Here is a 12128-nt window from a genome sequence, read left to right on the forward strand (position 1 = left end):
AAGGAGCTCCATCCTGCACCAGACCATCAGCTTCCCAACGCACATCCTGTTTTTACTCCACATCCCCCTGGAATACACTGCCAGTCTGCATCCCTCAGGCACAGGGCAGCTCCCAGGAACCCACCAAACAAAAGCTGCCCCCAAACTGGGCACTTCCAGTGTTTACAAGGCTGCTGTGCCTTGTGTTTAAACCAGAGCCAGCTTCCCCAGGGTGGGGGCAAGGATAAAAATCCCCCAAGGCTGATGATCTGCAGGACTCCAAGTCCCTCTGCCTGGGTCCTGGGGTAGGTTTGTAACACTCAGAGTATCCAATAAAATCAGAATCTTAATTTATAACTTTGTTTTGAAAAAAAATATTCTTATTACTTACTGGAGGTCCTGGCAGTCCTTTTCCCTGGAAACAACATTTGAAACAGTAAAAGATCACTCAGAAACCAAACATACAGGAAGAAAAGAAAACCTCAGAAAACGCTGCTAATTTTTTTTTCCTAAGTTTCCTTATCACTCCCTTGCCCCTAATTATTATAATTTTCAATCAGAGCAGAGTCTTGATGAATCCTTTTGTTGCCTCCAATAATTTGTATTCCCTTTCCATTGCTGTTACCTACAAGACATCACTAAGAAAAGTGATGTGTGCTGACACAAGAGTGGGACACGGAGAGGAAGACAACATTCCAGTTTATCTATTTCTCCTTTTACTTTTCCTTTTAATTCTGATAGACATTAGATAATGTCTAATGATTCTAATAGCATTTGATATGTCAGTCTGTATCCCAAGCTGGTTTGCTTTTACAGCACCTCAAAGACTCAAAACAAGTCCTGTGTTACCAGAACAGGTCACACATACATATTTAAACATTTCAAACAACATATTCACTCATTCAGACTTTGATCCCTTTGTTTGGGAAACAAAGCTTCCCATCCTCTCTTGGTGATGGTTTTGGCATAATATTGCACACTTTCATCACATGTGCTGTTCTGGGAGGTACTTACAGCTGGTCCAGGTGGCCCAGCAGGTCCTAAGGCACCCTATGGGAATAAAACAGGATAAAAATTAGCAGGGATAAAAGAGAAACCTCCATATGGGGAGTCACCAAGGCCTGCTCTCCTTGGAAACTCCAGCAGTGTCTTGCAGAAACAGGACACAACTGGAGATGCTCAGCTGAATTCACACATACAGGGACAAAAACTTATGGATAATTACCCTAGAAATCCCAGCTGGCATCAGATGAATATCTAAATATCCTCCATGAATATCTAAATGTTCATAACTTGACTTTTATCTACTTGAAATATTCTCATTCATAATACATTCATATTGTAGCTCCAATGACTAAGTTTTCTAAAACTATTAACAAATTTTGGACTTATTCTAGTGAATTTTATTAATTCATCCATTTCCCTTTCAAGCAAAGCCAAAGATTTGGCAGCTTCTGTTTCTTCACTAACCTCCTTAGCAAATTCCCAGTCTCCCCTTCCCAGTTTGAATTCCTACTGTTAGGCTTGACTGAAGCTTGATCATCTCATGGCTTAGACTAGAATTAAGTCACCCTTGAAGTTGTGAACTTCCTGCTTGACTAAAGAGAAGAAGACAGAGACCTCCTTAACCCCTTTGCTGCATTGCAAAGCTGCCAGCTGGCCAGCAGGCTGTAAAATTAATCAGGGGTGATCATTCTGAAGCAGAATCCCAGAATGGTTTGGGTTGGAAGGGACCTTCAAGACCACCTTGTTCCACCCCTGTGCCATGAGCAGGGACACCTTCCACTGGACCAGGGTCCAGGGTCAAAGCAGGGACATCTCCTTGCACAGGGACAAATCTTCCATGGCCTCTCCCCAGTCCAAACCTCTTTTCCAAACATCCCCAAAATGCTGCACAGAAACACCTCGAGGATGATGTCCTGAGCAGAAATTAAACGGTGTCTGCCCCTAGAACGAGGTGGATGGGCAGACCTGGAGAACATCCCAGCACACACAGCTGCTCACTGTGACCCCAGGGGTGACGCCTGCCTTCTCCTCATGTTCTGTGCACCAAAGATTAGAAATGTTTTCCCTTGCTCAGCTTAAGGAGCAAGACACGGAGGACCCAAGGCCTCGTTAGGAGTGGTCTTGTGAGCAGGGGACTGTAATCCAATAAAAATCAGCCATGCTGTGAATGTCAGCTCATTCATTTCTCTTGCTGCAGGTTACTCTGCTCTGCCTCCACTCACTTTTATCTTCAGGCTGAAAATCCTTACCACTACTGATGGTTGTAAGGGGCAAGCTGGGATCTCCTCCTGCAGGGAAAACATTGAATTCCTGGCACCTCCTGACTTGCACCCTAATTCTGAAAGCAGCTGCATCGCCCCTTTCTGCTTTGACCAACAGGCCAGAAAGTTGGCAGAGCACCCAAAATGCCAAATGCTGTTACTTTACACTCTCTAATTTTGATATCTTGAAGAGTGTAAGGTGCAGAATGCAGCAGTGAACATTCCTGGTAAGGTAAGAGATTATCAAGTGCCTGAATGAGCTGATGCTACTGCAGTAAGTGCAAAGGAGAGACTCTAATTTACATCTCAATTTTAATAACATTGTCTGACTCGACTCGCTCTCCTGGTAACAATGTTCTTTCTCTTTTGATTAGAAAACAGTAACACCATAATTTTTCATTTTATAGTAATTTACACTGTGAATAGACAATTATGGAGCGTGGAAAATACTTGATTATTATGACATTCATAAATAAAAGTGAATAATTATGTTCTCCTTATTGCTTTCAGTGTAAAGCAACAAACTTCAAAATGTTTTTTTTTTTCAGTGAAGGACACCAGTATCTAACATAGAGGTCAGAACCCAACTCAACCCCAGCTGAAAATAAAGGGTTTTTAAAATTGAAAAAACAAGTAGGATTGATCTATTCAGTCTGTAAGCAGAACCAGGAGAAAAGCTAATCGATGGTGAGAGCAGCGGGAGATATTTAGGATAAAAATCCTTTTGGAAATGTTTGGCAATAAAGTATTACTGAAAACTCCATGAGCCCACTTCCCTACACTAAAAAGCTTTGTTCTCAGACACTCCAGTTCAAAAAACTAAGCTTATTTAGAAGAAAACAGAGTGTTAAGCATGAATTCAAATGCACAACAATAAGTAGACAGCTTATTTCAGTGAGTCCTGCAAGACTGAAATATAAAAGATAGGGAGAAAAAAAGAGTCAGACCAACAATGCTGTTCACTTAGAGTGCTAAAGCTTTTAGAGGTCTTTTCCCTTTTCCCAGGTTTTTATTAGACCAATTAAAACAATTTCCCAGATGGACCACTGACCTCGAAAAGCTCCCATAAATGACGAGGGGTCCCAGGTTTGCCCCATGCTGCCAGACTGAGTTACAAGATGTGGGAAGGCACAGCAAACCTGGGTGTGAGCTCTGTCTGGGGGCTCCTGCCCAGCAGACAGAGGGGAAGTTCTGCTGCCCAGAAATTATCTGCTCAATTACCCTGCAAGGCAGGAGCTGTGAGCTAACGTGGGCATGGGCAGGCACTGCCACGCAGCACAGAACAGGGCACAGAGCTGCTCACAGCCTTCCGCGCGTGGTCCTGAGCTTTCCTAGTCTAAAAATCAGGGATCTGTTCCCAGATGGTGCTGGACTCTTCCCACAGAATGTCTGAGAGTAGCCAGGATTGTACAGCCCTGGATCTCTGGGGAGAAAGAAGAGCACAAGGGACAGAAAAGGAGGGGGATTTAGGGTGGTGGTGATGGACAGAGGCTGGGAGCTGTGACCAGGATGTCCGGGCCCTGCCACTCAACTTTCCCAGTGGCCACACAAACTTTGCCTGTCACATGGGAAAGGAAGAAGAACAGCTCTAAAATACATGGCTGTACCACTCAACCCTTTATATAACTCACAGGTTTTTTAGATTTGAGCAAGTCCTTGGGGCAACAAGTGGATTATTGGGATATACTGAACATGTTACAAAAATCCAGCCCATCACTGCAGCCCCCAGTCCAAAAGGCCAGCAAGCCAGCTGTGGATAGAAGCCTTATATTCCCATCTGGGAGACAGAAGAACAGCCATGCTGGCTCACAATCTGTGCTGAGTGGCTCATTAATTGTTATTCCTTAACGTCACAGGAAGGCTTAAGTGTGGGTGATGACTGGGGATGATCTGAAGGACATCTGTAACATCTCTGGCAGTTGTTTCCCTGTCCCTGTGGTGCCCCTCAGCAGAGCTGGAATATGCAGGAAGCAGAAACAATTCTTATTTCTTGCTAGGCTGCCTGGGGAACACTATGGCAACTAATAACGCAATCATATGGACAGCTCCAGAAATAATAAAAGGCAAAAGTTTAAACAATTAATACACAGTAGCATTAATTATAAACAACACAGATCTGCCAGCTCAGACTGCAAATAAAGGCCAAAATAACTTCACTTTGATAAACTTCATAATTAAGTCTCTCGACTGCTTCAAGAAACTTTTTGGATACTTGAAATATCCCCAGTACAGCCACCACTGAGGCAACCCAAGCAGGCTCAAAGCCATGTGAAAGAAAGGTGGATCTCATGCCCTGCTTAATGAAAAGCCACCTGGGACTACATTTCAAGGATCCAAGTATTTTGCAAGGGTTTACATGAAAATCAACGCTTGAATATCACCAATTTACAGCAGAAAGTGAAAATCATCACTACAATCAGTGGCAATGACCATTTAAAGGGTCCTAGGATCTAATGGGGTACTCACACGGTCTCCTGGAGGCCCATTTGGGCCAGGTGGGCCATCAGTTCCTATTAAACCCTGTAAAAAAAAAACCCAAAAGATCAAGAGAGTGCCATCCTGTCAGCAAAACATCTCAAAATTGTTCTCATATTTCTTGATTCAGCCAAGAGATGCTTCCCCTTCAATTTCTCCTGATATGCAAGACATGCATGTAAGTCCAGGACTCATATTCCTTCCCCAGTAGGCACAGAGAAAGTTGATGAGACACATCAGGAAAACACTCCTGCCTATGTGAAAGATTTAAAGGACCTACGAGACGATGACAAAATACTCACATCCACTCCAGGAAGGCCAGGCAGCCCAGCTTCACCTGCAGCTCCAGGCTTCCCTGGTGCACCTTTTGGCCCCTACATGAGGTAAACAGTCAATTATTATAACAACATAGCAACAGAAGCGTGGCAGGGGTGCAAGGATGGAAGCTCATTTGTTGATGTGTTGATTTTACACCATGCAACATGGGACAATCCCATGAAGAGAGGCAAATCTTGTTATGAATCCATATCCAAATCCTAAGTTTCAGCGCTTTGGCTCATTCCCACATACTCACAAGCTGTTCTTAGTAAGGGGTAGGAAGGGATGCAGTAAGTGGCCAAAGCAAAGGGCTCTGCCACCTGGTACAATTCTAAGCACCCCTTGGCAGACCGAGCAGCTGAAGCAGACTCAGAGCAGTGCCAGAAATAACCGTGTGATGTGGCTTGGTGCCAATAATTTCATTATACAGGTGATGCACGAGCTTTATCTCACTTGTTTCATTCATTAATTTAATTTTCATTTTATTTCACTGATAGCACTGAAGCAGGAGGTTGTGTTTGTCCCCTGGGGCAGCGCTGAGCATCCCTGCTCCTGGGAATTCTGTGGCAGATGAAGAGGAAAGTGAGGCTGTAAGTGCCAGCTCGTGCCCTGCATCCTCTCAGAAGGATGGACAAGTCGATACCAAGCAGGAAATACTTACTGGTGGACCTGGCAAACCAGGAGGGCCTGGCTCTCCCTAGAGGAAAGAGAAAAGGCAGTGTTAGTGCTGAACTTTGCTTTGGTGACTTTTTCCACCACTGATGTTCCCAGCTGCACTCAAATCCCTCCTTGTCCCCACTCCAAGATTTACCACGCTCAGTCTCACGGAGCTGATGCTCTAAAGCCTGCTACCCCCTAAGCAGCATGAGCCTGGATAGCCTTTTCCAACATCTATGGGAGCAAATCTGGGGAAATCCACATCCCCAGCCTCCCAGAGAGAACCAGTGCTCCTGAACAGTGCCCCCACCACCTCCAACTTCTTCCAGACATAGTTAGGAGTTATTTGCACTTGGGATTGTCTGCAAATGAGGCAGAGAGGAAGCTGGATGGGTGTCACAGCTTCCAAACATCTCTCTGGGGAAACGGAGGGAGACAGGGGTAAACTCCAGGTTTCCAGGGCACAGTATGAAGCTGTGGTACTGCCAGGAGCTGGGGATTACCATGAAGTGAAGAATGAGCAAACTGTCTGCAATGATTTTCTTCATATGACTAAACTTGGACAGGAGAAGCAAACGAGCACAGCCCCCAACTGATTTCCACCTAATCCAATTGCACAATCTGGACTAAACACACTTTTCATATAATATTTCAAAAGCACTCTATTTCTTTTCTATTCTAATAAAAAGACACTTCTAAGAACGGCATTAAAGGTGCTTCTGAGACAGTATTTTATAAGTCTTTAATCACTTCTTCCAGCTCAGCCAGTTGTAATGCCATTCATAAATGTGTGTGTAGACTCCAAATAACAATTTGTATTTTATTGTTAGGCCCCAAAAGAAACAAACATTTGTGAACAGCAGGAGCTCAACTGGAGCTTGGTTTCTACCTCATCCCACAAAAAAACACTTTGTGTCCCAGTCCAGAGGGTACCCAGCCCTCCTGGCTTTAGGATAAGTGCACTGAATAGTGTGAGAGGTACTATGGGCCACCAGAGGGGAAGGGGCAAGTTGGTACCCTGGAAGAAGAAAATCTCTGTGGAAGAAGGGTAGTTGTTAACAGAGCATGGCTGGAAATAACACCGTCCCACCATGGGCCTGGTAATTAGGAGCCAGGAGGCATATGCAGAGCTGTGGGATTTATAGCATGTTTCTATATTTACTGGGAAGGCTGTGGGCACATCTCTCCAGCCTGGCTGCCTGGAGCTGCTCAGGATTTCTGTCCTGCACCACTGACCGACCAGAGGGTCCCTGAACAGAGGCATCTTTATGCTCTGACTTGCTGAAGCAACTCCTTCAGTATCCTTTGCCCACAGCTTTTCCATAAATAGTTATCACTATCATGGCTGGGGAAGGTTCCCTGCCAAGGAAATGAAAGGAGCAGTTCTTTTGAAATGAAAAGGCATCTGGAAATGGCACTAGGGGTGGTTTGCTCCCTCTTCCAGCACCTGGGATTGCCAGCCCCTTGCATTTTTCCTTGCCTGCATGGTGGGATTCTGCACCACGAGGTCACAGCACCAGCAAAGGCTGCTGGGGACCATCTTAAACCTTGATCCTGCCATCGTGGACCCCTGCAGGACTCTGCAGGAGCACCAGAACTTCAGAGAGCTGAATCAAAAGCCTAATCAGTGTTTGTACCCCTAATGCCAGATCACCAGGAATTAGAGGCAAGGGCTGTCAGCAAAAGGAAATGCTCTCCTGGTGCTGTGTCAGAGGGAAGGAAGTTTAGTCTTTCTCAGCAAGTCAAGCCAGGAGAGAAAGCAAGAAAAAAACCCCCTTGATTTCTGAAAAGTGACAATTGCTTATTAGCAATTTAGGGAATTACATCCCCAGAAATAATTCACAGGAACTTGTCACTAATTCTTTCAATCAAAACATGCTGTTTCTAGTCTTGGGAGAGAGAGATTTTGCTTGTTACCGAGTATGAAACAAGAGGCTTGTTAAAGGCTTTAATTATAAAGTATTTCAGAGGGACTTACTATTACAGCTCCCCCTGAAAGGCAGGGATGAAAGCAGGGCCTTTGAGAAATTGTGCTGATGGGGTTCATCCAAGGAGATAGCCTGAATAATTCAGCTGCATGTTCTGCACCTCTCACTGCTCACAGCTGATGGTAAGAGACTGCTGAACACCTCAGCAGCACCCACCCAGCTCAAAGACATCCTGCAACACTTCCACAGCACTCTCATCCAAAGTCACCTGTCCAGATGACCTGGCTGGAGTGGCTTACAGAGTTCAGGAATACAGTGCAGAAAATTTTCAATTGCAATTTAAAAAAAAAGTCTCAGCACCAAGAGAAAAACAAAATAATGTTTTCACTCTGCAGTGGCAGAATGCCACTGCCACTCAGGATCCACATGATGCCCCCTATGCAGCACTAGGAAAATGCAGAGTAGTGCTGAATTTTATATACCATCCTTCTTTGGAGTGTACTGACAAAAAAAGGGCAGCTCTTAAGCAGGGAGGCTGCGTGACTGTGCTCAACACCAGCCACAGCCCAGCACCTCCTCCTGTGCCTTTCCTGAAAGGACTCAATGTCCTGTTGAAGAGCAGGAATCATCCTGGAGCCTGTCCCTGGACAGCCAGACCATCTCACCTGACCAGGGCCCCTGACATCCTCTATCCATAGGAGGGATGGAGCTCAAGTCTGTTCAAATAAGAGACTACTCCTGCATAGCCAAAACTCCAGCCCAAAGCCGGGGCTGCAGGACTTTGCACCTTAAACACCTTACTCAGCCATTTGATTTATTAGGACTAAGTTCTTCACATTAATTAGATGTTGCTAGTTGATCCTGTCCCACGGGGAGCCTTCCAAAGCTTTCAGTTGCGGATAAAAGGGTGTGGGTTCCCATGACTGACACCTCCCCGGGCTCCTGTTTCCAAGAGCAATCAGAAGCAATGCTGGGGCTGTTCCAGAATTAAATATCCTGTGGAATGCAGGAACTGAACAACTATGGGGTTTCTTCCCCATTTCCTCTCTGCAGAAGTTGAAACTTGAAGTCTGAAGGGCTTCATACTTCCCAAACTCTTTTTGCTTCCATAGAGAATCACCACCAGCCTTTCCCAAAGCCTGCTGGCCACAGCAGTGTCCTGCTGCAGGGACTCCACTGCTGCAAACAGGAACACGTGTCCTTTGCCCTCTTCTGGGGTGTCCCCTGAAGCCACGAAAAGCAGTGGAAGCTGCCGAGGTGCCAGCTCTGAACATCTCACACTACAGAACCAGAGTGAGATTCCCAGGAAAACATTAGCCCAAAGGACACTCGGAGGGATCAGCTGGAAATCAATGAGGTTCTCTCTTCAGACCAGCCTGGCTCAGGGAGCTGCAGGGAAAGCTCCCCACCGCAGGCACAAACACTCCTTGTTCACCAGGTTCCAGGGAACTCATACTTTTTTTTTTTTACCTCCTTATCCAAAAGAAAATGACCTGCATGGAATGAATAGATTTTTTCAAGGTTGCTTAAGGGCCCAATTCCAATAAATGTACTTCAGACCCTTTAAAAACCCCTGCACTATTCCATAAGCAGCTCAGAGAGACAAGAGCTGCTCAAACTGGAAATCGAAGCAGGAACCCAGACTTCCACATTTGCTGTGGTCTTGCTGAAGGTCCATGTGATGCTCATTTATCCACTGCCAACTACAGGACACAGTTCAGTACTTATCCAACAGATGCATGGAAGCAATATTCTTAATATCTATGGAAACATCAATTAAAAGTAACAGAACAAGATTTTCTCCTCCATTAAGTCCTGGGTTATGTAGTCTTCTCCCTCTGCAGGAGGTGTAAGGAGCTGCCTGCTGAAACAAAGACCCTCCATTTCATTTTGGGCCACTACAGACTCAGGTCTGCCAACACACGAGCCAGATCCTGACACGTCATGTGCCAAAGTGAGGGATAACCATGATGACAATATTGAAATAAAACTATTAAGATAAAAGCAGTGTCCAGTGCTGCATATTTAAGTCTCTTGTAGCCTCTCTAGAAATGTAGGTGCTCTGAAGCATCACATAAATCTCTCTCTGAACTACTGAATGTGCGCTGACCCCACACACACTGTACCCCTGCACTCAACCTTGTGCCAAAAGAGAAATACTTTGCAAGCAGGGTCACGAACCCCTGAGATCTCCCTGGATTGATGCTGCAAAGAACCTGAGGCTGCTCAGCACCTCCACTCGCTGTTCTGACTCCTGCAGAACGAGGTCTCTTGCAAGGACAGTGATTTTCCAGGTCCATCCACCCCTGAAGGATGTCCAGAGGCTGCAGATCTGCAGAACAAGAGCAGCTTCTCTGCCCCATTGGCTCTGCCCCTGCTCCACCCCTCGCCCGAGCCAGCCCCTGCCTGTGTCACTCACATCAATGCCGTCCTTGCCAGATGGTCCAGGGGGTCCTTGTGGTCCAGGAGGGCCTTGTGGTCCAATTCTCTGAAGGGACTGAGGATAAGTGAAAGACAAGAGCTTATTTTTGCATCAGAAGAAACACTAGAAGGCTAGATCAGAAAGCAATGGCCAAGTCCCACAGCTTAACCCAAAATCTGCACCCCCTGCCAGCCTGGGTGGGGTCAAAGTTGCTCCAGAGCAGTGCAAGGCTCTTTGGAAAACCCAGAGCACATCCCCAGCTCCTTGCACTGGTGCCTTATACTGGGAATCCAAGCTGGTCACTGGGCAGCAAAGGGGTTTGGTTGTATAGGAAATTGTTCTGACTACAGGCACATTTTGGGTTGGGCAGAGGAGGAAATGCAAAGTCCATGGAAAAGGTGCCAAGTGCTCGGTAGAAATAATTAATTTATAGCCACAGTCTGATGGGGTGATGGCAAAGCCAGGCAGACACCAATGAACACAGGAGGAGAAAGGGAAAGTCTCCTCTCTGAGCAGACTGCCACTTAAAAATCTGGGATTTTAGAAAGGTCTGAGGTGGGTTGAAGGAAAGAAAGGTCCAATCAATGACTTCTGTACGGAGAGGGCTCCAGAGAGCAACTTGCTGTAGCTTTAGGGAACAAAGGTTTCATTGTAGAAGCAGCTCTGCTCGCAGCAGAGTTCTGAATTCCCAAGCCAGGCTGCGAGAATTCCTCACTAACAATGAAAAACTCACTGAGGAGTCACTTCCCCAGACAATAACATTAACACCAGACAGGGAAGCTTAAGGCAGCTTCATGTCTCAAGTGAGCAAGGGCTAAATATGCTGTAATATTTGAAAATTGATTGAGGAAGTGAGTAAGAAATTCTGATTCAGATAAAGACCCAGATCAGATCAGTCTCGCTGGAAATCTGTTACTTCATTTTAAAAGAAAACTGTTTCTCTTGCATCAACACATCTCCGTTTTCCAAGGCTTTCTCTCTCATAATTGCAGGGCTGAATGGGAAAACAACACTTTTACAGGAATATAAACCAACAGTTTTTACACCTACCCACACAGGTACAAACCCAGGTGCACATTTGTAATAAACTTTAGACTAACAACCTGCCTACTGCCACGTTTCACCCCACAGGTACAACATACACAGCCCACTCTCTTTTACCCTTACAGGATTTTCCTTGAGCAGCAGAAACAAATGAGGTTTCTCACCTGAGCTGATGCTGTGGCCAAGAGCTGACACAGGGAGAGGAGCCCAAGGGCAGAGAATCCAGCCATGGTGCCCAGGCTCTGCCTCTCTCCCTTCCTCCAGGCCGGCCAAACCCTTTCTCCTCCAGGGTCCAGCAGATCCCCCCTCCTCCTCCTCCCGGGTCTCAGCTTACGGAGCAGAGATGCCTCGCCTCCAGATAAACCTGTGGCTCCAGCTGGAGCAAGGCGAGAGGGGCCGAGCTTGGAGCAGAGGAGGCGGGAGAAGGAGGGGGAGCAGCAGGCAGGCAGAGCAGCTCTCATTCATGCCCTGCTGGGCAGCCCCAGCCTCCTCCTCCAGGAGCCTGTGGAAGCGCTGGATTGGGAGACCAGACACAGGAGCAAAATTGGGTTACTCCAGCTGCAAATACAGAGCTGTTCCTCAGGTCTCACCCAGGAGATTTCCCCAAGCCCATCACCACCTCTGTGCTGGACAGGTAAAAACATCACAGGGTGAGTTATGCAATGCCTGAGGCCACCTAACTCCAGCAGGGACATTAACAAACCTGTAACGCTGCCAGATCACTACCGAGAAATGCACTTACAGCTTAGTGAGGTGCTTTGTTAGCTCTGGAGGCTGTTCACATCTGGTTTCGGAGTTTTTTTAGGGTGATCTGAAGAGCACTAACTGATTCCTTGGGAAATGATGAATGCTGGTCAGAAAACAAGACGATCACAGACAGACACAAGGAGGAAGGAAAGATGAGAAACATTCTCAAAGCCACAAAAAAAAAAGTAAAAATTGAAATACTACAAGGAAGGAAGAGGAGGACACTTCCCAGCTAGGTGATCCCAAGTGGCAATAGATTCATGAAGATGCATGTCCTGCAAAGAGCTTCAT

General features: G+C 46.1%; 1 protein-coding gene across 1 annotated transcript in view; it reads right to left on the minus strand.

Annotated features, from left to right (window-relative positions):
* The window catches only part of COL9A3 (collagen type IX alpha 3 chain), a gene marked incomplete at both ends in the record, with an annotated part of 32211 nt that extends 20891 nt beyond the window's left edge, over positions 1-11320 (minus strand). Inside the window, 7 exons of the mRNA XM_082292958.1 lie at positions 371-394; positions 994-1029; positions 4713-4766; positions 5024-5095; positions 5701-5736; positions 10044-10112; positions 11255-11320. Coding sequence (XP_082149084.1) covers positions 371-394; positions 994-1029; positions 4713-4766; positions 5024-5095; positions 5701-5736; positions 10044-10112; positions 11255-11320 — 357 coding nt within the window. The remainder of the gene's footprint in view (positions 1-370; positions 395-993; positions 1030-4712; positions 4767-5023; positions 5096-5700; positions 5737-10043; positions 10113-11254) is intronic.
* Between the last annotated feature and the right edge of the window lie 808 nt (positions 11321-12128).

This window comes from Coloeus monedula (genome assembly GCF_965178545.1).
Source record: "Coloeus monedula genome assembly, chromosome: 17".
Taxonomy (NCBI): domain Eukaryota; kingdom Metazoa; phylum Chordata; class Aves; order Passeriformes; family Corvidae; genus Coloeus; species Coloeus monedula.